This window comes from Anser cygnoides, chromosome 3, assembly GCF_040182565.1.
Source record: "Anser cygnoides isolate HZ-2024a breed goose chromosome 3, Taihu_goose_T2T_genome, whole genome shotgun sequence".
NCBI lineage: Eukaryota > Metazoa > Chordata > Aves > Anseriformes > Anatidae > Anser > Anser cygnoides.
This window is the reverse complement of record NC_089875.1, coordinates 119244819-119271773: the sequence shown is the minus strand read 5'-3', so window position 1 is coordinate 119271773 and position 26955 is coordinate 119244819. Positions and strand designations below refer to the sequence as shown.

The window sequence follows — 26955 nt, the reverse complement described above, 5'->3', positions numbered from 1 at the left end:
TTATTTTGCTGATTTTTTATTGCATAGAATCATAGAATCACAGAATGGTTTGGGTTAGAAGGGTCCTTAAAGATCATCTACTTCCAACCCTCTGCTATGGGCAGGGACGCCTCCCACCAGACCAGGCTGCCCAAAGCCCCATCCAGCCAGGTCTTGAACACTTCCAGGGATGTTCATCCACAACTTCTTATTGCATGAAGATAAATAAACAGACGCTATATTATTTTTTTTTCCCACCAGCATAAATAGAATTAAATAAATAGACTTTTCAAAGTGTTAACTAAAGATGTGTAAAGAGTTCCCATTACTCCTTCAGTGAAGCATGTGAAAGGATCCAGATTCTGAATTCAGAGTTTTAAAAGGGAAAAGGATTTGGAACAAAAACAAAACCAACCAAACCAAAAGCACAAAACCGAGAATCTAGCTAATCATTATGGCTTGATTCCATTCTGCAGAGATTTTCATCGATGTTAGGCAAGGAAGTCCTCCTGCTGTGGCTCCCTGCTCTTGTACGACGGGCTCCCTTTAAGCCTGGTGCTGGATCAAGGGGGTGACACAAGTGCAGCCCACGGTGATAATTTTCTTCTCCAGCCGGTACGAGTGGTGGCAGCCCCTCAGCTCCCGGCGGAGGACGAGGATCTCCTGATTGATGGGGACGGAGTTGAGGCTGTGGTCCAGCTGCCCGGCTGAGTTCACGCACCTGGAGTGGCGGCACTCAGCATCAGCAATCACCTGGGGGAAGCGGTTGTGGTCCTCGTCGATCCTGTAAGTTGACATGAGAGGATAGGGAAGTATTTGCGGTAGAAATGCTGCTGCATCTCTGTAGGCATGATAGTCTGGATCATTATGGGCTCCCAGCCTAGGAACCTGTATGCACTGGAAGGCTGCCTATGAAGGGCAGTAGACCCTCTGCTATTTCTGCTTTTTAAGTATAACTAGAGTATAAGTAAGTGCATACTGCAGGTTTTTAAGTGCGAGGACTGCAAGCAACTGCCTTAGCAGAGGACTTGCTTCAAATAGGCACTGACTTTGAAAGACTGATTAGAAGTGGCTAGAGTTTCACAACATGTTGGACTGACTGACGAACCCAAAGACCTTCAGCTTTCCCCCAGAACATGAAATGTTCTTAGGGCCTGATGCTGGTGTTATTAAACCACCACTGACTTTAGTGCAATGTCAGACCTCCAAGGTTTTTGATCATCTCTTAGGTAAAGAATACATTTTATGATAAGATCTACTCCAGTATGCACATAAAATAATTAAATTACAAAGGCAATTTGCGTTGTCTTCTGCCTAGACCATACTTTTGCTCTGTCCTCCTTTTCTGTGTTGATTAGCTTTCAAAGAGGATTGTATGGTCTGTAGATATTGCCCAACAGTGCAATATCTATCCTCTCAACAGTGAAGTAATGAAAGATGCGGGCATAGCCTCTGCATCCCTCTTGACCAAGGCAGTCATTTCTAGACCACAGGGTCAGAGATCGTACCTGTAATCCCAGGGAGCCAGCGAGCGTTTGCTGATATCAAGAGTCACTTTGTTATCCTGGTTCATGTTGCTGATGCTTATGTTGACTCTCACAGTTTGAGGGAACTTAGCGTCTTTTTGGGTCAAGCATCCAGCATCTGCTTGCTTGAAGAGGCTCTCCGGCTTGAGCCCAGGCCGTATCACCTTCCCGTAGGCAGAACTGCTGGCTGACAGCATGGCCAGCAGCATTAACAGCAGACAGCTGGACTGAAGACAAACGGTGTATTTAGGACACAATGCCATACAGCTGCAGTAACACAGCTCTTCCGTGGGGCTGGGAAGAGTCAGCCTAGCTGGTAGTTAAAGTCCATGCTGTGGGTTGGGGGAATTAGGGGAAAACATGCCAAATATCACATCCGTTTCTGCACGGACTAATTCTTACAGTGCTGAAAGATATGGTATTCACTCAGTTGTAATTTGGTGATACGCAAAATCTCGATTGTAAAAAATAATTATACAAAACAATTGTACAAAATAATATAGATAAGAGAGAACAGAAAGAATATAGCAACAAAAAGACACTGAGTTTTCAATTTATATCGTGACTTGGGTTTATGTGGCAGAAGCTCCATTCCCTAATAAACATGTACAGTCTCATTGCTGTCCCATGCTGGTGCTATTCAGCAGCTTCCTGTTTCGGTCCTTTTCAATATTTCGTGATTTTAACAAGCATTTAAAAGGTTGGTGCCCCATTCCCGACAGTCAGCTATTAGAATTTAAATATGTCCCTATTAAATTAGGGGAAAACAAAACACATGGCAAGTTCTTACCAGAGAAGCACGAAGGTTCGGAGACATCCTCCTTTTCTTACTGCAGCTGATGCTTGTGCTGGGCTCTGTCGAACCGAAGGTGTCTGGGTGCACTTGCTGCTGGTCTTTTTATAAGGGCTTTTGTGCTGCCCTAGATAAGGGGAGTAGGTGTTTTTTTTTTTTTTTCCCAACCTTAACTGTGGTTTCTGACCTTACATTAAAAAGTGTCTGTGTATAAATTCCATAGGTGGAAGACAGGATATGGGCTTACCTTTTCTGAGATCTGCTGGTGATGTCATTGCTTCAGCTATGTTACTCAAGTAGTAACAAAATTCCATGTTGATGTTAGAAAACCACCGAAAAATTGTCACGCATGCTGCAGCGAGTGGATGCAAACTATGCGATTTTGAACTCGGACTACAGCTGACATCTAGTCAAACGCACATCGATGTGCTTCACGGACTCAGCTTGAGATGCTCTAAGTATCAAAAGCACTGCTGTCACTGGCACTGATGGCTTGGATCCATGTGGTGCTTCACCAGTCTGATGTCTTTTTATTCTGAGGTGGGCAGATGTTGGACAGCTGGTGCCCGTCCAGTTGCTCTCCACACGTATCATGTCCTATCACCTGCTTTGATGTCTGAAAACCCAGATTTCTTCTCAAATTTCATTTTTTTCTCAAATTTCCCAGTCTGGATCAGGTTATTTTTATCGTTTTATATACCTCACCTCTGATATGTCAAATTTGACCAGAATGTTTTGTGATACTGAATTTCCAAATCTGATCATTCTCCATCTGAGAAGCAAAGCCCAAAACACTGCTTTCAGTTGCTTTTGAGACTGCTGTATTTTTATTTCCCTTCATGATCTTGTGCTATGCAACAGGGCTGTGATCCTACGATCGCAGTCTGGGACATGTGAAGGATGTAATTAAAACCTCAGTTCCCAGGTTAGGGTTCAAGAGAAACCTTGTGAAGGCTGTGAGATGAAAACTGACCCTCTTGCAGGCAGGAAAAAGGGAAGAAACTGCAAGCATCTGCTCCACGGTGCACTGTGGTGGATAGGTGATATCATGCTACAATATTGGGAGCTGAAATACCTCTCATCGTGTAGCCCCACGACTGCCTGCGTCCCAACCCTGTGTCCTGGGTGATATTGATCACTGATCATGCAGTTTCTCCATCCTCGTAAGACCAATGTGCTGCAGCTGTACCCTACCCTGTTAGTATTTAAACGTGCAAGGTTTAAATCCCTGTGTTCAAGTGGACAGACTCCATTTGACATGGCGACAAGCAGGATCCATTCTCCAATCCAGAGGTTTGCATTTTCCTAGATTTTCACTAAGATACTGTCAGGGGGCTGCAGTCCTGGAGATGCTGGGCTGCTTCAAGGCTGTCCCTCCTCTTGACTTTGGATGCTTTGGGAATTTACAAAGGGAAACCCTAATACTTTGGTACCAACTTCAGAGAGATTCCCTTCCTGAGCTTCACTGCAGCTGCTGTGATAGCAACTGCCTCCGTTTTTGTTTCTTTTTTAGGCAGATGTTAATGAGCCCTGAATGCTCATTAAAAGCAACGAGCTTGACCAAGAGACCCTGCCTGCACGGAGGGATGTCTGCATTGATTCTCCTCATCTGCTTTTGGGGATTTAAATTTTAACAGCTCTCTAGCAAACATTTTGGTCGCTGGGATGTATGGGATGCTCTGGGGCTGGGTGCACCTATTCAATATCCTTTGGTCAGAGCTCAGAGCTTTACACTTGGGTCAGTCAGCAGCAAAGTAGGGATGTGAACATTTTGGATAAAGCACACACTGCAGTAGGAACCAGGAACTGGAGTTCTCCTCCCAGGCAAATGTCCCAGCCACTAGCTTACGGAGTCTTCTTCCTCCTTCTCCCCAGCAAATACTGCGTGGGGTAGCTAATTAGGACAACTCAGTGCTTCCCAAGGAAGGGCAGTCCACCCAGAGTGCTGCAAAACCTGGTACGTAAAGGGAGAGAGGCTCAAATCTGTCAGGATGCAGTTTCCCAGGTAATGATGCTGATCCTGATGGATGGTGAGATAGCAGAAATCAGCTACCACCGTGTTCTCTGATGACACTTTTGAGAAGCTGTTTGGAGAGTCAGTAATGTGTGAGCACAAAAGTGTTGATGCTGCATGCAGGCTCAGTTTCAGAGAGATTCTCGAAGAAAGGGCTTACATCTCAGAAAGGAGAGGGAGGATATATCCATCCTTCTCTTTAACATTTTCCTTTTAGGAAATATTTCTCATTGTTTTGCTCTGACAGTGGGTGACAAGCTGTTAGGGTGTGCACCTTACAGTAACACTTGGTGTAACAGACTCGACGGTCTGACCCACTCCTCTTCTCAGCTCTAGTTTTCATCCTGTTTGCAGATGAAAACGTTGCAAATTAGCTGTGCTTCATATTTACTCCTGAGTCCAAATTTTCTCAGCTTGTGCAATCCAAAGGAGGTTGCAAACGAGAGTAAAATTTACCTTGCAGTTTCTGGAATAGCCATGACCTAAATCAGCTTGTTTAAAAGATGCTGACGTTTGAAGAGTGACTTGTATAATTCAGTTTCCCTCTTAGAGTTAGAGATGTACAGGTTAACGGAAAAGGTTCCCTCAGAAGGGGTTTTCTCTAATGCCGTTTACTGAAATATCCATTCAAACTGGGTCAGTTAAATTTGCAATTTTAGAAGCAAGAAAGATTTCAAAAGCCTGCAAAGGTAGCGGAAGGTCAGGTTCAACCAGCCTGACCCTAAATCCAGGCTTATCTACTCTAAATGTGTCAGTGGTTTACGTTACCTCAGTACGTGAAAGGTGAATAGTTAAGCATTCAAACACAGCAGACGTAATGCTCTCTGAAATGGTGAAAAACAACAATATAAATAAAAACTTTCCATGGTTTGTTCTGAGCCACGAATGCACGAATTTGCAATTGTCATAGGCAAGATGAGAGGCTCTTAGGAAAAAATACACACCTTGAAATGCTTCCAGCACGTCTGAATTATACAAATGAAACTCTCACATTTCTGATCCTAAGCTTTTTTTCCAGGTTAAAACAATTATTTTCCAGTTATTCCTCATCTGGAGTGAAAAGAAAAACTAAGCATGATTTTTCCCATGAGTTTAGAATTTAATGGAGTTTGTTTTATTTTGACATTTACCTCTCTCTTAACTAAGTTTCATTTCTATATGCAAAAAGACTATATCTTGTGTTTTTTTCTATTATGATGTTTAAGGACACATGCAGCAATTGTTTTTATAACCTGTGTGTATGGTCTTTCAGGCGGGTGCCACCGAAAGCACTGTGATATTACAGAGCTGCGTGCTCTGTGACTTCCTATTAGAAGCAAGCAAGAAGCAATTAGCGGCACATTAGTGCCACAGAAACCACACTTATTGGAGAGCTGAAAACAAGGATGCTAAAAAAAAAAGCTTACTGAAACGAGTGAAAGGTTACCTAAAGCCTTCAAAAGAAATCAAAGCTAGCCCTCCTCTAGCCTCTGGTGAAAGATTAAGTTGTTACTTCAGCACTTTACCCAGCTGAGATCCTTCAGGCATTCGAATAAATTGGCTTTGGTGACACTTTCTCCCCTCAAAGTCACAGTGTGAGTCAGGGGCAGAGTTGATCTTAGCTTGCTGTAAATTAAAATAGAAAAGGCAGATATCCCTTAATACTTTTTTTTTTTTTCTCCTATCACAATCAGTTAATTTTATGCTTCTTTTGGAAAATGAGTTTTTCTATTTACATGTACAAAAATATTTACTTTTTTTTTTTTTTTTTTTCCTGATGGAGAGTGTATTTACAGGTACACCTCCTGAGTACGTATTCTTACAAATCCCTGTAAGTCAAGGCAACGCTCCTCCTCTTAATACAAGCACGGCGTGACCCACTGTGCATTGTGGAGGGAAGTTCTTGGAGATCAATGGTTAGGCTGTGTCTGAGGCCAGTGAGTTTCAGAGAAAAACTCAGAACCTGATGGACCAAAGCCCTGAGCACCCTGATTCAACACTGAAGTCGAATTTCAGTTTAAATTAATTGCATTCTTGCTGCGAGTGGGCAGTTGGTTCAGAGACAGCCAGAGGTCCCCTCCAAACTGGTTAAATCACTGCACCTTGGTCCCTCTCCTTGATCTTCACAGGAGACTTGTCAGAAAAAGATAAAACAACCTTTTTTTTTTTTTTTTTTCCTGTATTAAACACCTAAATTCTTCAGGCACATCTAAATGAATATCGGAGTTCTTCATCAGCTGTGGTTGCCATCCGTGGTTGGTACATCTGTTGCATGATCTAATAGATACTCGGTGTTCAAGGAGTTGACTCAAAGGAAACAGACCGCTCACTTTGGTTTTGGATTGATGTTCGGAGGGACAGGGGAAAGAGAGGGCTTCCAGGTAATGTGAGTTGTACTTAACGAGAAGCCTGCTCTGTAGTAATTAATAGATGATTAATACATAACTGCAGCGTTGTTCAAGTAAGTGAAGAAGGGCTCTAACTGCTCCGCATAGCCAGCTCCTGATCAGCAGACAATATTACCATTAGAGTTTTTGTAGTGCCCAAAGGTTCACTGCAAAGCAGGGCCAAATTAGCAACTAATGCCTAATGGAAGGGACAGTATTTTCTGGCCAACACTGTATTTCTTTGTCTGCATGCAGTTTAGTGAGAATATAACTTGCTTTTCCTCTGGTAGCTTTGGATCTCCTGGGGATGAGGGTTCCCTCAGGGGATGCCAAGATGGAGATGAAAGAAGCAATATGGGGCTGGACAGAGAAAGGCAAGGTGTGTCCATTTTTTATGTGGCATTTAGCTTTTAGATCAGCTTAACTCTACCGTGAAACTGTACCCTCCCTCACTTCTCAGGGCCCTGAGCTACAGCAAAGAGAAGGAAAAAAAATCATGGTTCTTCATCTGGGAGGCTTGGCTTCAGGAGAAGAAACATCAGGAAATGTGCCGAGCATGAGATTTTGGAGAACTGAAGGAGAATGAAATGGGATGCCTGTGAGGTTGTTTATGGACAGGTCTTCAAAAAGGGTTGGGACTTTGAGGTTGAAAGCATGAAAGGGGTGGACCGAAAACCTGACAAGTGTGCAATGGATCTGAAATCTTGATAAAGGTGGAACATCTACCAAAGGTAGTTAGTAGGTGGGACCAAGTCTTGAACTGCAAGACCAGCGCTGATGTGTAACAAGAGGAACCAACGGAGGGATTCAGTGATAGTGGAGCTATGGCCAGCTGGGGAAAACAGCTTTAAAAGGAAAAAAAAAACCTTTGTGAGACATTGGCAAGAGTCCACCTAGGAACCCTCTCCAAACCTAGCTGACACAGAAAGCACAAAAAGAAGGTCTGAAAAATGCGGTGACTGCCTGATGAGAGGGAATCTGGCTGATCCCAGGTCCCCAGAGGTGGTAAAGGTCTCCCTCGATCACTTGATTTCATGTGTCCTCTCACGTATTTGTTTTTGTGGTTGTCAGTGATGTAAATGACCAAACAGATTTGTTATCGATTAAAAATCTAATCTCTCTGTCAGTGCTTTATTTTCATGGCCTCTAAGACATCCTGTGGCAATATGGTTCACATCCAATTATAAACTGTACGTGTTAAAAAAAAAAGAAGAAGAAACCTTTTAAGCAGAAACTGGCTCATATTCAAGCTGGCAGAATGGTTTATACAAACAATTAACTCATTTTGAAATTCTCTGTTTGCTGTGTTATCTGCTCGCATCCTGTGTCTCGCCCACACCTTGGCCCTAATGTACGGCAGCAAGCAGGGGGAGAAGGGGTCAAGGTCCCTCCTGCTGCCCCACAGCACTCCAGCGCTCAGCCCTCCTCATCCTCAGCACCACCCCTTTAAAAAACACTTCCCAAATGTCCACCTCAGTTACCTCAGATTTCAAATGCTGCAGGCCGAGACATTTATTTCCCATCCCCAGAGTGCACAGGGACAAGTTGTGCATTTGCCGTTCCCTCTTGGGCCAGGCTTTGAAGATCTTTGATCATCTTTTTTTTTTTTCTTTTTTCTCTGCATAGGAGGATCTAGGCTTGACCCACCCCTCTCTTGCAGTGTGGTCCTCCAAGCCCAACACAATCTCCCATGCAGGGCTCTAATTTCCTGGTGCTCGCAGACGATCTGAGAGGCAGGCAGCTGGTACATAGCACCTCTTCACAACTGCACCACCGAGAAATTCACCTGCTTGCTGAGGACCACACGTTCCCAGGCAGTCCCCGTTTCCAGGCAGTCTGTAACCTACTCTTTGGATAATCTTTCTTCATCCTTCTTGGGACCATTGTAATTAAAATTTATCTGAAGTGAAGTAAATTCTGAAGTTTGTCGGGAGGTCATTGGTGTATCTTTTGTTATCTCAAAACCAGTTGCCAGCTGCAGATTTGTCAGCTTTTTTTTTTTTTTTTTTAATCTCCAGCTACAGCTGCTTCTCTAACTTATTTTGCAGTAAATTAGGTCTAGATGCATTTGAACACTCATTCCAAAATTGAAAATCTGTGGCAAACATTTCACAAAAAAAAAAAAAAAAAGAAGAAAAAAAAATATTTGAGGGTCAGTTCTTTGCAGCACGTGCTGGACAGGAAAAAAAAAAAAAAGATGAATTCTTGTGTTGTTTTAACATTTTTTAAAGTTTTAAAGTTGCAAATAGAAGTTTCTCATTTGTGGGCACAGGCTGTGGGTTTATGTGTACCATCTTCAACAGGACAGCAGATGGGGAGTGCAACAGTGCACAGAGTCATCCGTACATTCATTTGTACTCTCCTGGTTGATGCAAAAGAGGAGATATCAGAATACTGGGTGCTGAAATTCCTCTTTTCAAGCTCCTAAACACCTTATGAAGATGAAATTTAGCCTTACCGTAGCCAAACTGGAGAACTCTCCAGTGAGCACACCCACACCCCACGCACCCGTCGTGGGGCACACGCAGACACTCGGTGACCACGACCCCGCTCCAGCCGCCAGTGTGGAGCCCGCCCTCGCCTCCCTCACGCCGGTCCCCCAGCAGCTGGTTTGGGGGCACACACCGCTCCTGCCCCATGGCGGGGGGTAGCAGGCCCTGCTGGATCCAGGACCTGATGGCAGGACCCCTCTGACTCCAGCAGCTGGCACCGCAGTAACCACGGGGCCTGCACCCGCGGCCTGACTCCGGCAGCCGGCCCTAAATTCACTCACGCGCACCCCCAGGTCTCACCGGTCCTGGCACACACACACACGGGAGAGAGAGTGCAAATAAGCAGACAGAGTTAAGAAAAGATTTAATGAGGAAATATAAGAAGATTGGATAGAGTGCAGTCATCAGGCACAAGGCTCGGTCAGAGAAGCGTACTGACCAGCCCCATTTTACACACAACCGGCCCTTTTATACCCTTTTCTCCCCATCCCCTGTTGGTTCCTCCTGCTCCCTCTTCCCCTGCACACCCCATGGCTTTGCAGGGCTCTGTGGTTTCTGCTCTCTTCCTGCCCAGGGACCCTCGGTTCACATCTTATCAGCTGCAAAGTCCGGTTTGATTTTCCTCAAAGCCGTGCCTGTAATTTAATAGCTCATCAACCAGCATGACTGGGAGGTTTTCTTCTTGCCATGGTCTCCAATTTTGTTTTGTCAAGTCAGTGTCTCATCATTTTGCTTATTGTTCCCCCTTTACTTCTAATCATTCTGATCCAGATATCCTCACTCAGGCAACTTTGCTTGAACCAACATTCCCACTTCGTGTCCCTTTCCTTATCAATTAGTCCAGATTAGACCCAGTTTTGGACCATTAGGTCCAAATTAGACCCAGTCTGGTTCCCATCACTTCTTCCCTTTCTTATTTTCCCTTTGTTGCATTCGAAAAGGTCCTTGACCAGATATTGTAAAGGAGCAAGCACTGTCCTACATACACTTACAATGAGGCTTAGACCTTTGGGAAGATGGAAGGGCTTAACGGAGGAGGGTAGAGAAAGCTCAACAGAAATGAGCATCTGTCCCTGAAATCTGGGACTGGATGGGGATTGAAGTGGAGGAAGGATGAGGGAACATTGCTGGACAGGAGCAGTCTCCCTGAGATCTCAGCTCACATCTACAAGAGGCACTCAGTGTCACCCTGGGCCGTGCCAATGACAGTGAGGTTTGGGATCCACTTGGTGGAGCAGGAAGCATCATGGCCACACACAACATCACAAGATCACAGAACGGTTATTGAGCACCGCGTGCCCATGAAAGCAGTGTGGGGACTTTCCTCCCCCAGCTCACGGTTTTGGCAGAGGTATGGGGCCATTCAAGACCCGCATCATTCTAGGAAAGGGACTCCTGCATGGGGAGCATTAAGAGGTTGGTGCTACGTGCTAAAACGCCAGCCTTTAGCCAGCAGCTGCTTGGCCACCAGCTTGTCCTCCACCACCCACTGCTTTCAAACCAAATCAGGTCTCTTCAGAAAACTGGTTTTATCACCCATGCACTCACGTACCTGTATACCAGGGCTTATATCAAGGGCTGCCAGGCAGGTTTGATAAGACAGGCTGCAGTATTAATATCAATTCCTCGCTGGCCATTTGCCTGCCACCGGCTAAAATCTAAAGAACTCGTGTCATTCATCATCTCATTTTAAAAAAAATCAAGCTCCATTTTTTCTTTTTCTCACAGAGAAATGACTCCTGCCCATGACATTTGGTGTGCAAGAAAGTGTCATAATTCGAAAAAGTATTAGAGAAGTGACTCAGTGTGGTTTTGATGCAAGTCGCAAATATGCAGTAGGGTTCCTAATTTTCAGGCCCTTCCACCTAGCTAGGGTTTGAGTTGACTCTTTTTTTTTTTTTTTTTCATAAGAAAAGGAGATTAATCATTTTCCCAAACATATGCAAATATTGACCACACTGCAGTGCAGTTTCCAGAACTATCCCAGGCAGAGGTTTCAGAGAATAACCACTGCTGAATGTCTCTGCCTCTGAGACGTGCGCTCTCGCAGTGGTGGGGTAGAGGACAGTGGGTGGGTGACAGGAGCCCACAGCCCTATCTTAACCCAAATGATGTCTCTTAACCAAGCTTGCTCCTTTTTGTGGTGGTGACATGGTGACAGGGGCAAACTGAATAGGTGGATGAACTGACGATGCTGAACCCAGCTTGGTCTGTATTTCAACCAACCTGCAGTCCTGCACGGTCATTTACTCCTTCTCCAACAGCTTCTCCGCTGATGCTGAAGGCCATAATTCATTCTCCACTGCTGGTTTGCAGGTCTTCCTCTCTTAATTTTCCTCTGCAAAGAACAGGCAAGAAACAGGAAGCTCTGAGGCCTCCAGAACAAGAAGGACGTGGAATTATTAGAACATGTCCAGAGGAGGGCCACAAATATGATCAAGGGGCTGGAGCACCTCTCCTATGAAGACAGGCTGAGGGAGTTGTTCAGCCTGGGGAAGAGAAGGCTCTGGGGAGACCTTACAGCGGCCTTCTGATACCTAAAGGGGCCTACAGAAAAAGCCGGGGAGGGACTTGTCGGGGAGTGTAGTGAAAGGACAAAGGGTAATGGCTTCAAACTAAAAAAGGGTAGGTTTAGGTTAGATTTAAGGAATAAGTTCTTTACTATGAGGGTGGTGAAGCACTGGCACGTGTTGCCCAGAGAAGCTGTGGATGCCCCATCCCTGGGGGTGTTCAAGGCCAGGCTGGATGGGGCTTTGAGCAAAATGGTCTAGTGGGAGGTGTCCCTGCCCATGGCGGGGGGGTTGGAACTCTTTAAGGTCCCTTCCAACCCAAACCATTCTGTGACTCTATGATGCTCTGACAGCTAGTAAGTTAGCTACAAAATGGATAAAGGGATGAGAAAGCCAGTATCAAAACCTGGCAAACAGCAAACAGCAAGAATCTGAGACTTTCCTCTCTTCAGATGTCTTTGAGCCCAAAGTAGATGTGACCATCCAAATGGGCACGACCCTGGGCCACAGGGAAGAAGCAAAGGTTTGCAGGAATGAAGAGTCTGTGGTTCCCAGGATATAACCAATGGTCAGATCACCTCATCCTGGGTGAGAATAAAGATGTCTGGGTGAAGACAAGAGTACTACAGTTTACTCTCTGACTTTGGGCGAGTAAGATAATATGATCAACCTTGTTTGTACAGTCCATTCCCTTAAACCACCCACCCACAGCCCCAGATCAGCCGTGTTTCGTGCTCCCACCCACTGCAGGACTTGTGCATGTCTCAGGATCCCACAGTGACTGTAGCAGGCATCACATGAGTCAAGTCTTTGACACTTGTGATTCTTTTAATATTTCTGTGGCCAAACTCTCCCGCAACCAGTAAGGAAGGAGTGAGCTTTAAGGAACCGGTGTCAGTACCATATCAACATGAGAAGAGGTGGACAAAACTTTAACTGATAGTAGTTCATCCAAACCATATCCATACCAGATAGTCACAAATGGAAAGGATGTAATTTTTTTTTTTTTTGCGTGCGAGAGGCTTGATCAGATAATTTGTTTCATCAGATAATTTAGTTGCAAAAGCTATTTCAAGCAGTTCTGCCAGAGTGGAGATTTATTTGTAGCTGCATTTAATAAGACTCCTAGCCAAGGAGCTGTGGCCACAGTTCTCAGAAATGTTACTTTTAAACCCTCCTCGTTGCTAATGGGCCTTTCTAATTTGGTAGAAGAAGTTGTGAGGCAGCAGAGAAGTCTCACAGGGACCAAAAATGGACTAGGAAAAAAATATTTTGGTCTTTGCTTCCTGGTGGCTTCTCTGGGAAATAAGAAATTTCTCCTCCACTGAAGCTTTGGGAAGCAGTGATGGATTACAGACAACGGTTAAAATGTTTGGGGAGGACAGGGCATGAGACACTCTCGTTTGAAATCAACCAAGTGAGAATTTTGAATTAAGACTATGGAGAAAAATAGGTAATAAGGGCCACAACCTGAAGTAAACAAGCCAAACTATACAAAGTATGAATGACTGATACCAAACTAGAATCCTAAATACAATTTTCAGTTTCATAAACATCATAAGCTGTCTTTGTGCAATATTTTCACTTTCTTTGTGAGCTGTAATAGCATGCTTGGTTGTACAGGCTGGTCGTGCATTTATTTGGACAGAGTTCCTTGGCACAGGATTCAAATATCCATTTTATCCATTGTACTACCACAGAGGCAGAAAAACTGATGAAGTATCCTCTGTGGGCTAAAGAATTTGTTCACGTAATTATGACCATATGATTATCATGATAGCAGTCCAGGAACTGAGTCTTTGCATCTAATGTTCACCACAGAAGATCTGCACCCTTTAAAAGTACCAATACTAGAAATTAAGTCTCTTTAGATATATTAAATCTTGATATAAGACATACACAGTCAGGAACAAAGAAAGCCATTGCATTAGAGGGAACAGGCCAAATGGGATAGAAGCAATGAAATTTTAGAAGAGAGAAAAAAAAAAGTTATAGGAGATTAGAGGTGGATTTTCTGATTGCTCTTCCTATTGCCTGTACAGGCAATGTGCTGAGCTTTGAGAAGGGTGTATAAATACACAGGAGCTGTATGCACAACTATAGGAAAACTCTGCTTTCCCTTAAAAATAATCAGTTAAGGATTTGCTAAACGCTCTTCCACAATGGCTGGATTTACTCTCATTTTTGGGGTGTTTTCATTTTCTTTCCATTACTATGAAGACTGAAATATTAAATTGAAATGTGCCTATACTTCCAGCAAAGGAGAGAGATCTTCTTGCTGGTTCCTACCCCACTGCAAAGCCTGGAAACCCCCTTTGCACATCCTTGCGGAGAACTATCCCCTCTGCTGCTTCCCCTGATGCTTGGGAGATGGGATTCAGCCCTCAGTGCAGCAATGCAGAAGATGCCAGACATCACCAAGCTTTGTGGTGCAGAGAAGCTGATGACTGATAAGCGATTTATGCTAGACAAGCGGAAGGAGACTAGCAGGCAAAGTACTCAGATGTCTCATCATCCCAATCTGAAGTCTGTGTGCACAGGATTCAGGCAAGGCTTTACCATATAAAGTTACATCAGGCAAAGTGAAATATTTATCAGATGGTGGGGTGATTGCTTGTTTTTCTTATTTTCTTTCCTTCTTTTTAGTGAGAGATTCACAGAAGCTCTCTGCAGGCATGCAGGCAAACTTTCTTCCCCCAAGGGAGAGAAAAGGATGTTTTAAACTGGATTTCAGAACACGGTTGAGGCAAGCACAGATAGATGATGGTTGGTCAAGAGTCCCTTGTGGGTCTTGGTCCCTCTCACCTTGGCAAAATCGTGAGCAGAAAGGGAGGACGGTGATGTTCTTCCCTCTGGGAAGCAAGCACTGAAAGTGGTCCCACCATTGCAGCCTCCTTGGCAATGATATTTGGGAGCTTTTGGCTGCTACATGTATGGTTTTGAAGGCTCTGAAGTGGATTACAAGAAGCTTACAAAAGTCCTCTGTTATGAATTTTTCCATGTGGATATGCACACGTAGATATTTCATTTTAAAAATGACTTTTTGGCATGAATGCAACGCTTCATGAAAATTATCAGTTGTGACAATTAATGCCCTATAAAATTGTGTTTTATTTTACACCCATGAATATTTTGTAGAATCTTTTCAAGGTGGATTTGCCCCATGTTTTCATTTACTGTGAACAGGGAATTCATTTCACAGAGAATTGCTAAAGGCTGTTTCTGAAAAGGTTTGGATTTTTGAGAGTCTGCAGTAATCAGAAATGGGTCACTTTTGCAATTTCTGAATGCAAAGGAACCTGCTAATTTCTAAGAATTTTTTTTTTTTTTTGAATTTACTCATCATTGCTCCCGGTTATCTCATAATTTTTTGGCCAAAAAAAAAAAAAAGGCAGTGGAAGAGTCTTTTCACTTAAGTCAGTGGAAAAAAACCACAGTGACAGGGATGAAGCAAAATGAGATGTGCTGACAGTCACATCATGCCTATGAGATGTGTGAAAATGCTGTAGACTACAGCACCCTCTGTCCCTGTGGTGCCACGGCTGAATGCTATGCTCTAGTCTCATACACAGTGAAGAAGCAAGTGAGATATTGTCCTGCTGTGCTTAGGGCACGGCGAAGAATGCTGAGCCACATTCAGGTCGATTTTCGATGCTATTTTTTGCTTTCTGAAAGATTTCTGGGGGAACTGAAATGACTCACAGATTCACTGCAAAACAAAACAAACTAAAGCATTTTTATTTCTTTTTATAAGATAATTTAGAATGTAATGAAAAAAAAATATATTAATCTTTTTGATCCTGGATTTCTTTCAGGGGAAAAAAAAGACAAAAAAGAAGTAATATATCTTTTTTATTTTTATTTTTAATTTAAAACAAAACAAACAGAACTATTTCTTAAATTATTTACTTGTTAAATCCATAATTTTTGAGATGCTGAGAGAATCCCCTTCCGCACATAGTGCAACCAATTAAAAATGATTAAAGAGAAAACAATCAAACAAACAAAAAAATCTTAACAACTCTGAAAGGGTAAACTGGAAAACAAAAGGAATCCACATGGGAATAAAAAGGGAAGGAAGGAAGGAAGGAAGGAAGGAAGGAAGGAAGGAAGGAAGGAAGGAAGGAAGGAAGGAAAAGAAAGAAAGAAAGAAAGAAAGAAAGAAAGAAAGAAAGAAAGAAAGAAAGAAAGAAAGAAAGAAAAAGAAAGAAAGAAAGAAAGAAAGAAAGAAAGAAAGAAAGAAAGAAAGAAAGAAAGAAAGAAAGAAAGAAAGAAAGAAAGAAAGAAAGAAAGAAAGAAAGAAAGAAAAGAAAGAAAGAAAGAAAGAAAGGAAGGAAGGAAGGAAGGAAGAAAGGAAGAAAAGAAAAGAAGAAAGAAAGGGAGAAAGAAAGAAAGAAAGAAAGGAAGAAAAAGAGAAAGGAAGAAAAAGAAGAAAGAAAGAAAGGAAGAAAAAGAGAAAGGAAGAAAAAGAAGAAAGAAAGAAAGAAAAAGAAAGAAAGAAAGAAAGAAAGAAAGAAAGAAAGAAAGAAAGAAAGAAAGAAAGAAAAAAAAAAAAAGAAAGAAAGAAAGAAAGAGAAAGAAAGAAAAGAAAAAGGAAGGAAGGAAGGAAGGAAGGAAGGAAGGAAGGAAGGAAGGAAGGAAGGAAGGAAGGAAGGAAGGAAGGAAGGAAGGAAGGAAGGAAGGAAGGAAGGAAGGAAGGAAGGAAGGAAGGAAGGAGAAAAGAAGAGCTGTTCTTCCCAGAGCTGTTCGGAGGGGAAGCAGATCCGTTCAGGAGGCCAGGCTGGTGGGGTCGAGCTGAGAAGGAGGAGGCACACCTTCCCGGCTGGATGTTTTCAACACTGCTATAGCTGGTTGAAGGGGACCAAACCTCCGAGGAAGACGGGCTTGGTTCCGTTTGACCAGCCAGAGCAGAGCATAGCTCCTGACCACGTAACCCACTCGGCTTTGCTGCGCCTCACCTGCGAGGGGAATCAGACAGATTAGAGAGGGGCACGGGTGCCAGCCGCCACACGGAGAGACAGGACGGTGGTGCTGCTTAGGACGCCAGCACAGGAGAGCTCAGGTTCAGGCTGCTTTCCTCCTTAGATGGCTTTGGGTGCATTGATTTTGGCTGAGAACTGGTCCCTGCGCAGGGTCCGTGTGATGCCCCAGCTGCTGGGTGGTTGTATGGACCACCAGTGAATGCATTTCTCACGAAAGGATAAGTCGGTGGGGCTTAAGGATGGGGCTAAGCAGCAGGAGCTAACTTAGGTTCCTGTCCAGATGCTTCATGGCTTGTTATGGGATCAGGACCCTGGTCCACATGAAGTTCAGCTCACGAGTTTGGACCGGGGTAAGGGGGAAAGTCCTGTGAAGCTCAGGGGTGGGTGTTTGCCCACCCTGAGCCACAGCAGCACGTGTTTGAAGCTCGCTTTTCATACAGCTGTTTTCTCCCTGCCGCTTCCTCTCTCCCCATTTTTCCCCCTTCTCCCTCTTAAGAAAAAAAAAAAATAATAATAATGAAAAGCTGGAGGGAGGAAGGGAGGAAAGATGCCTCCTTTGTCCATTGAAGGGAGGTCACCTGCTGGTTGTCACTCAGGCATCACTTTCAGAGAGCCGCCCCGAGCCCCCAGCTGTACCTGGGAGCCTGGGCGAGGGGACAGCTGCAGGAGACCCCGGGCGGTGGGGTGGCTTCCAAACAGGACAAAAGCAGCATTTTTCCAACCCACTGCATGGCCCCTTTCCATGTGCGTGCGGTTTGTCAGGGGGCTGGTACATTTTGTTCTCTGAAAAATATTTAAATTAGGAGGTTTTTTTCTTCTCTCTCTCTCTTTTTTTTTTTTTCCCCCTCCAATTTTCTTTCAGTGCCCAGAGCTGGGAGCAATATTAACCTGTGTAACCTCAGGATTCCTCTGCTTTCTTTGGGCTTTCCCTTTTCTCCATCAGGGCTATTCATTAGCAAAGAAAACACCAGCAACATAAACTCCCTATTCCCTACGGAGACATCCACCTTGCTGCCTTGGTAAGGCAAATATTTAGCTACAAAATTCACTTCACGCACTCCCTCATCAACACTAGACTGCTGCAAGATCGATGGAAGTCAGGAAGAATTAGACTTATCCTTAAGCAATTTAATAATTTTACCTTCAGGCAGGGTCTGGGTGCAGGAAACCATTTGAAGGATGTTTTATTTTTTTTAACAGGGGTTAAAACAGTGCCCTTGACCCCCGTCCAGGCTAGAAGTTTTCCTAAACCTTAGCCCCACGTTTGCATGACTAGCCTGCGTTATTTCTTCTCATGTGTCCTTGCAAGTGTGCGCCCGTAACTTAATCCTGGCTCACGCCGTGCCGCGGGAGCTGACGCTGGCTGCAGGACCCCGTGGGACAGGCGTCTGCTGTGGGGCTGGGGACAGCTGCAGGGAGTAAATGAGGGGTGGGATTCAGCTCCAGATTTAAAACCCAAATTGACACAGCCGGTGAAGACTAGAGATGGGTTCAGCTGGCAAGCCAGAAGGGTGGCTTCGTTTGCCAACATCTGGCACCAGCTGAGGAACCACAGGGACAGCCACATGTGATGGGCAGGTATGACACAGGACGTACATGAAGAACAGCTGGAAAGCATTGGAATATTCTTAGGGTATCTCCAAAATTATTAGGCTTCTTTTCAGGCAATCAGATGAAGTCCAGATCTCCACAGACTGCAAAATGAGTGTGCATGTGGACGGGTTTCACTGTAGGTGCTGAAAATTAAGAGGGTGAATCTGGTGCGGACTCCTGCCTTTGGTAAAGCAAGCTAGGCATGACCTGCCTAGGACACAGGGACAGTTTTGTTGCCGTCTCTGGACTGAAGTGACTGGGAGCAAAATGCTCTGAAGGTCTATGTTGTATGGATTTACTGTCTAGTGTTCCCAAGTTACTGAAACAGTGTTGTTTTATGGGTGGCACAAAGCCAGGGAGAAAACAGAGGTCGGGATTTATTCCCTTGCATGGCAGTTGTTGCCACTAAAGAAAAAAAGGTCATTTTCCTCTACTCTGTTTCTCTTCTAAAGTATTCTTCATAACCTAAGGGTTAAATCTGTAGAGAAAGTGTATGTCAAAATAATGTTTGATAAGCACCTTCCTAAATTATATATCTAGGAGACCACAGGGCTTGGGTCAGATGCAGAAACCTTCGTTTTGATTCAGACCGAAATTTTGCAAAGCATCTTGGTGACTGAGGAACATAAATGTCATTGGTTTCAAGGTCTATATTGGTATAATAAATAGTGCTGAGGTACAAGCACAGGAACTCAGTGGTTTCTGCTATGTTGAGCACAACTGTTGGCACAGTTTTGACTTGTGTTGACTCGCACTGACCCTAGCAGTTCCCAGACTTGATTTAGGACTGGCACATCCAGGCCATTCTTAGGGGGAAGGTTTCAAGATGACCATCTATTTAAGAAGATGAGTGAGCTGGACAATCATTTTTTTTGCCCCTTGGTTTGAGGGCAAATGATGTAGTCTATGAAACTTGGACTCCTAGATGCCAACACCTCCATAGAGTATGAGGGCAAGGAATATAAGTGCAGTGACTAAAGTTAGCTGGCTCCAGTATTGCCTACAGCAGTGTGGCCTGCTGAACTACACGACTCGCCTGGAAGCTGGGCAAATACATGGGTGTGGATTTGCTGTGTTACCAGATCTGCCTGCTAGCAGTACCACTCATTGCCAGGTTAAAATTAAGCTGTGAGCATTAATCACTGCGGTGTAGTCATGTCCTTAAGCTTTTAAGTAGATCAGGTCAGTTGAGCACATTTTTTGGCAGAATTCTGACAATTTACCATGGGAAATAAGGGTCTGAAAACCTTTTCATACCTGGACCATGATGTTAACAACAGTTCCTATTACTGCATAGCCTCAAATGATTTCCTAGATGCTTTCTTAAAACAAACTGATTGAAAAGTTGTGAGTAAACTTTGCTTAAAGTTATGAGTATTTCACTCATAGTGGAATAAGGTAATGTATCCAAAATGGTTTGAGCTCTTCAGCTCCATGTAACAGGGCACTCGGGATATCTAGGATATCTTTAGGCTGTCCTGGATGCAGTCTTGCAGCTCCCCAAAAATATATTGAACTCATTGCTACGTAGCATCGTTAGAGCAAAGAAGAGGATGAAGCATTTTTGCATGTAGACAGAACATCCTGAGCTGTAATAATACAAATTTAAGAAAAGAAAGAGCATCATTTTTGGAAAGGCTGTGTGCCTGCTTTGCTCCACGGTGTCAGAAAGGAGGCAAATTTCTCTATAACCCATCCTGCTCTGTCTGTCTGCTTCTGTGCTGTGACGCCAATAGGCCCAGAGGGGCAGGGTGCTGAATTTGTCTCGATCAATCCACTACAGCAATTCTGACATCCACAGCATTCATTTTAACCCCACTCCTGAGGACCTTGTTATGAATTACTGGGAGTAAGGAGAAGAGTTTTTCGAGTTCTGGATTGCTCACACATAATCATTCTCACTCCTGGCAGGAAATTCCTATCCAGTGCCATGTAATTCCTTCTCCCCGTCACTAAACCCAAAGCATTTTCCATCAGTTGAGAACGGATGGCAATTACTGAGCCTATCTGGGATGCAGTAATACTCAAAATCCCTTTGAAACGCTCTTCTGGGACAGTGTAAACATTTTGTTCAGGAGCCCAAATCTATTCAGATAGGTGATTTGCTGGAAAAGTACATGCAGGATACATCCTTGCTGTCATATTGGAATGAATTTGGGACTTTTTGAGATTTGCAGATCCCTGTGTACTTCCACTGGCACTGCAGAGCCCTGCAGAGTGAATAAAAGCTGCCTGACTATAGGCAGCTTTGGGAACGACATCAAATTCAATAAAATGCAGGTAGAGAAAAGCGTTTGACTCCTCGCAGTAGCTGGAAGCAGAGGACACTGGTGATGTCTCCCTGAAACCACACACTTCCTTACATTCCATAGCAGCCTAGTCCATATGGGGATATAAAGAAGCATGTCATCTCATAAGAGAAGTCCGGCTCGCGACCTGGGGGCGGCAGGACAGCTGCCCACCCTCCACTCCTGAAGAGGTAGTGTTGCTCCTCAAGTGGGTTTCAGAGCTGGTGGTCTGCTTTCTCTCTGGAAAAGCGGTGGGAGCACAAAAATATTGAATTTTCTCTGGTGCCCTCGGTCAGTTCTGGATGTTTTGGAGGTATATTTTCAGCTTTTCTGGTGGTTATCATTTGCAAGTGCTCCTGTTTGTGCCACTGGGCAGTGCCAAAGGCTAGAGTTTTTGTGCGCATGGATGTGCACCCTGGATGTGTCTTGGACTTGTTCTGATACACCTGAAATTCTGAAAAAACTACAGCATGCTGTAAAAAAACAAGTCACATGAGTGAGAGGTGACAGATAATGTCTTTGCCTTTCACTTCATTATTACTGTTGGTACCAAGGCAGAGTGTTGAGGTCCTTACTGAGAAGATCAGCTGCTCATACAACCACAGTGAGACAGTCCCTGGCCTGGAGAGCTACTTGGTCAAGTAGGAAACGCCATAAAAACCAGACAAAACACACTGGAGCACGGCCTGGCTCTTCAGAAAGGAGCAAGGAGCTTTTATGCCATTGAGTCACAGTCATTTAGGTTGGAAGGGACCTCTGGAGGCCTCTTGTCCATCTCTTTGCTCAAAGCAGGGTCTGCTTGGGTCAGGTTGCTCAGCACCGTGTCAGGTTGAGTTTGAGTCTCTCCAAGGATGGAGGTTCCTGTTGGTGTCCCTGCCCCAGAGTTTGACCACCCTCATGGTGAAAAGCCTGGAAACTGATTGGAATTTCCTGTGCTACAGCTTGTGTTTTGTCCTGGTGCACCTTTGGGAGGAACCTGTCACGACATAGAGGTCAGGACATATGGATGGATTTATATGTTTGATGATAAAAATGACCAGCAGAAGTGAAATTCAGTGCACCCTGGTGCTGGAGGAGGCAGGACCTGGTGTAAGTGGGAAAATGGGGGTAGGTTATGAACCAGCACTCCAGTTGGGCCATGAAGTGCCTCCAACCTCAACCATACTGTGATTCTGTAAAAAGGACCAGAAGACTAAGGAACAATCTCAGCTGATGAAAAGCACGAAAATCAAGATGGGAATGGCCCCAAGCCTTGGAGGAAACCCAAAGGCTCTTTGATGTCAGGCCCTAGCGAGAGGGCATGCCTCTGCATGATGCTGCTTCAGAAACTGTCTCTTGTGCAATGCCTCCCAATATCTAACATTACTGATTTTTTTCATACCTCGCATGCACACAGCTTGCTTTTTCTGCCCTTTTTCTCCCTGTCCTCTACTCAGAAAGTCTGTGCTGTTTCATGATTTATGCCTATAAATGGGTTTAGGATGGAAGTCTGTCTCACGGCATTTCTAATCCTCATGCTTGGCTGGAGCCGAACTGGTTAGTAACCTACATTTTTATGTCCTGAAAGAATGCAATAGCTGCACCCCTTTCACTAGCTGCAATCCAGCAGATTTCTGCAAGCAAAACTGGCAAAACTTATAATAACAAAAAATAAACTCTTCCACAGTACAACATTATTGTCTTTTGTCATCTGTGGATTAAGAGGCTATTAAGTCTAGGAACGCTTTATTTTTATTTTTGTTAAAAACTTTGTGATTGTGATATAGATACTGCTCGAAGTCGTTTTCCTCATATAAAAGCACTTACTGACTTCAGTGACAGATGGGTGGCTTTGGGGGGAGAGGTTGCTTGTTTGTTTTAAAGCAAGATAAAGACCTTCCTTTGTGATTTCTAGAATGGTTCATGGCAGGGAATTTTGCATACTCAGGCATTGTTACTTCATTACAGTCAGTAACGGATTAAACAAATGAGTGCATGTTTTAGAGAAAGATGAGTCATGCACCCAGGCAAAATGTTGCTTAAAAGTCCATAGGATCAGGAATGGTGTCTGCATTTGCATTATATAGAGTTTTTTATACCATGTGCAACACAGATGTTAAAAAGACCTTCAGCAAAACATGCTTGGTCTTTTGGCTCAGGCTTTTGACTCAGAAGAGGTGAGGAAGCCGGGCCGTGCTGACATCAGGGTAAAACTCCCAGAAATTTCAGTAGAGCCAAGACTCAGCCTGCGGGTTCCCACTCTTCTGGGTGCAGAAATCTCCTTACATGAACTATTAACAGTGAGTGAATATATATTTCTAGTTAGCCCAGTTATTCATTTTGGAGATTTGTACATCTTTTTATTTTTTGTGGACATAAGCACTTGGTCTGGTAGATAGGACCAACCTTTTTTCATCTCTGTGCTAAGTTTGAGGCAGCAAACAAGACTGCAATAGGATCTACTGCAACAGCTGTATATTCTGAGATTTTGTCCTTTAAGGAAAAATGGTGTTCTCGTCAAATAAATTTGATTTTGGGTTGCAAAGTGATGATTATGGCTTTGACCCCAGATTTCTTGCTTTGCACAGAAGCGAATTTCTTCCATTTGCACAGAAGTTTTGGAATGTAAATCTGTTCCAGTAGATGTGAGGCAGGGAAACTGAGGCACAGTAGAGGGAAAGGGACACACACAAATACCATCATGGACTGGAGTGGGAGGCCACATGTTTAACCTAGCAGGCAGTGAGGGCAGGAGGGAGGAGATTCCTGCAGGCTGTAATGGAAAATGAAAATTTTCTAGCTAGGAAATAGGGAAGGAAATAACATCAACAAAATTCATGGTTTTATTCCAAAATTCTAGCTAAGAGGGGAAAGCTATAGAAATCAAGTAGTAAAGAAAAGGAAGGAAAATTCTCATTGCTCCATGAGCAGCAGTACTCTTGATCAAACCTTTTATTTTGGTTTCTGATTTTTGCTAAGCTTAACTCCTGTGTCATCACAGGAAAGATTAGCAGCTCTCACCCAAGATCACTTCTTTCTGAAGGCTTTCCTTGATGCTTTTTTTTCTGAACTGAGCTGAAGAGTCCTAAAGGAAAGATGTTTTGCACAGATGCATTTTGTAATACGGAAAATACATCGTCCTTCAACAAATTGTAAGGGATTTTTACAGCCATTGAGTGGCAGCATGTTCTTAACTTCACATAAGCCTATATCAAATGATCATACACATTCTGGGACCAGATAGTGGATTCAGAGTGATTAGAGATGAAACAAACCTCGTCTCTTCGGAGATCCTTGAGCCTAAGCATGTAGGCAGGCAAATATTCCTTATTTATATACATAAGTCTGGTACACTTTGTGAGTGCAATTTAAAAAAAAAAACGTACGTAGTTATAAAAGGGAAATTATTAATAATGCTAAAACCTATTTTGAGCAAGATCTTTACTAAATTCAGTTACTTGAACGAACTAGGACTGTTGCAGTAGAGGCTTAGTAGGATGAATTTTCCACACTGTTGCAAGATTAAAGGCAAACAAACAAAAAGAAAAACAAAACAAACAAAAAACCCCAACAACAAGTAGAATGAAAAAGCATGAATTTGGAAATTATAGATGTTATTAAAAGTTAAGGAGCCGAATGGGACACATACACAGTATGAAAGTCTCACAGGAATGACAACAAAAGTGTGCAATGAAGGGAGCATATGGGGTGTAAATGCATCCATTTAGAGCCGTCATCTTTCTTTTTGACTACCCAGGAAAACTACATTCATTGTGAGCAGCAGATACGCAAACTAAGCCAGCAGATCCTGCCTTGTTGAGCTGCTGAGGGTAACCCAATCATCTGAGGCATATCCAGAGCCACATCTGTCCCTGCCTGGTGTGAGGAGGAGAAGGAGGAAAGAATGGGACAGCTGTCCTCCAAGGGTGGCTGCGACTGGGACGATTTGCCTCTGAGGACGGGAGGGCAGGCGATACTCTCGAAACGTGCTCTCTAATACGCCTGGCATTCAGGCACTCACTCATCTGGGCTCGTTGTCAAGTTTCTTTTTCCACCCCGGACTGCATGCTGAACGCTTCCCCAGCAGCAGTTGTTGCTGGAAGGATGGAGGCTGCTCAGGCTTTCGCTTCTCTGTCTACATGTACATGCACGGTGAGATGCGTTGATGTGACAGCAGTGCAAACAGAATAGGTTGATGTCATCTCCTCCCATTGTGACCAAAAATGGGGAAAAAAAAGACAACTTAGGACCTAAAAGGGGTTGAGGTCTCTCTCTTTAATCCTTTTGCTTACTCTGCCTAATCTTTGCTTACTCTCTCAACCCTTGCGTGATTAGTTTGCTCTCCTAATTCCCTCAGGAGCTGGACTCAATGATCCTCGTGGGTCCCTTCCAACTCAGGATATTCTGTCATTATAATTATCCCCCTATCTACACCAAAAGGCACTTTGCATGAGGCGACAACCCATGTAGAGCCTTTTCTTGTCTCTCTTGCAATTTTTCTGTATGACCATGGGCAAATCAGTTAACATTTTAGTCAAACTAGGTGCCTGAGGGTATATTTGTGCAGCAAGACTAATTAGTTTCATCTAAACACCGTCCAAACCACAGCATCCAGGAAGCATAAAACTCAGCAAAGCAAATTTGCATCTGTCTGCAAAATATTGCCTGTCTAGATAAAGACTACATTTAGGCACTTGGGTTTTGAAGGTGGTTTGTATGCCTGCCCTTTTCGATCTCTGGTGGGGTTTCGTGAGGCTATCTCAGAGTTTATTGAGTTTGCTCCATAAGCCACGCATCTCCTTCACTGCTTTTTAAGGGAAATTCGAGGCTCAAGCTCTGTCTCTTAGCTCTTTCAGGGATGAGCTGAGCTCTGATACTTTCACACAGTTTCCAAAGGCTCAGCTCCTGACAGGTCTTTTAGTTTTATCTTTCGGCTACCCAGAGCCAGCACCTTTTAAGAGGGAATGAGCCCTCTGCCTGGAGGCAGTGGGAACCAAGCCTCAATAAGCATCACTGAAACACCTAGTCCTAGAATGCATATATGTAAAGTCTTAAAAAAGGGAAATACTAAACAGAATAAGAGCTATAGAAGCTAATAAATGAGTTGCCCAAGGTTATTCAGCAAGGCTGTGTCAGAATCACCAGTGGCAACGTTGCTGGCCATCCTACTCCTGTCCTTGTTCAATTTTCTACCACTTCAAACTCAGTATAAAAATGCAGTAACGTAGTTCTTGAAGTTACATTTCCTGCTTTATTTGGTTTAATACGCAATGCTTCTATGTCTTGGTTCTAGCTTAGCCCCGTAAAATTTTGTTTAGACAGTCTGACCCTTCGCAGTGGAGCAGAATGCCTGCTCTTAAGCAAAGCTTATTCACCAAGTGGGGAAACTGAGGCACGGAGGGAAAGCGGTTTTCCTGGGGCAACCTGGCAAGCCCGTAGCAAGGGCCAGAAAAGTTCAGCACAGCCTCCCTTGCCCCTTAGTTTTCCCCTTTTTCCCATATCTTGAATGCAATTAAGGGTAACTGTCCCTCAAGAAGCTGATAGGATTCTTGCTGCTGACTTGAACTGGTGGGGAATCTCCCCCATCTTCTCTCTGCATCTGAGACTGGAATGGGGATTTTTTTGATCAACCCCTATCATGAAACCTCCCCAGCTCATAGTATTCTCCCCAAAGCCAGTGGGCATAAAGGCGTGACAGATATTGCAAGAAGAAAAATATCTCAGACATTACCTTCAGCAAAGCAGCAGCTGGTTTCTTCATCCACATCTCCTGGGTCCTGCATCGCTTCCCTGTGCCCCATGCCACCAGTCCCACCTGGGCTGGCATCTTCAGTGCGGGCTGTCTTCCTCCTCGTCAAGGTTTCCCCGAGGAAGCAGGAGCTGATGCGGTCAGAAATGCTGTCCAGCATGTGGCCTGCGTTTTGGGTTGCTGAAGAGTCCCTTAGCAAAGGCTGAGGCTAAGAAAGTGTTTGGAGCAGCTTAAACTACTGAGCCCTCATGCAGGTGAGCACGGGGACATGGGAAATTCCCCCTCTCCTCTTTACAACAGCCTCTATTTTTTCCTTCTCCCTAGAGACATTTGTGTTAAATTCCCCACCTCTCGCTCAGTTTTATACCGCCTGGACTCATTTCCCCCACCTTGCATTAACATCCTTTCAACTCCCTGATAGCTGGTTCTATTGCTAAGGTCTTTCCACCAGTATTGCTGTCTCATCCTGCATGGGGCAGACCAGCTTTCTGCAGCCCCGGCATCGTTTGCTCTTCAAACACATCCTCCTGGTCTCTCATCCCCTCCCTGCGCTGCTGTCCCCCAAAGCGCTTGCCTGCCATCCCCTCTTGCTCCCTGCCAACACGGTCCCTTTTGTATCGCGTACCCCCGGGGCCAGCCCACCCCATCGCCACGTCCTCCCACCTGCCCGTGTCCTTTACAGCC

At 44.2% G+C, this 26955-nt stretch overlaps 1 protein-coding gene across 3 annotated transcripts; it reads right to left on the bottom strand.

Moving 5' to 3' along the window:
* On the bottom strand, positions 1-26955 carry IL17A (interleukin 17A). 3 transcript variants are annotated; one of them, XM_013184383.3, is made up of 4 exons: positions 26254-26918; positions 2296-2425; positions 1488-1732; positions 1-763 (listed from the first exon to the last, which is right to left on the bottom strand). In XM_013184383.3, exons 2-4 carry the CDS (start codon positions 2320-2322, stop codon positions 526-528), a joined length of 510 nt encoding a protein of 169 aa, XP_013039837.2. In that variant the 5' UTR covers positions 2323-2425; positions 26254-26918; the 3' UTR covers positions 1-525. The 3 variants fall into 3 exon arrangements, with proteins under 3 accessions (XP_013039837.2, XP_066851171.1, XP_066851172.1); XM_066995070.1 differs by lacking the exon at positions 2296-2425 and having other exon boundaries at positions 26254-26955; XM_066995071.1 differs by having other exon boundaries at positions 1488-4656; positions 26254-26900.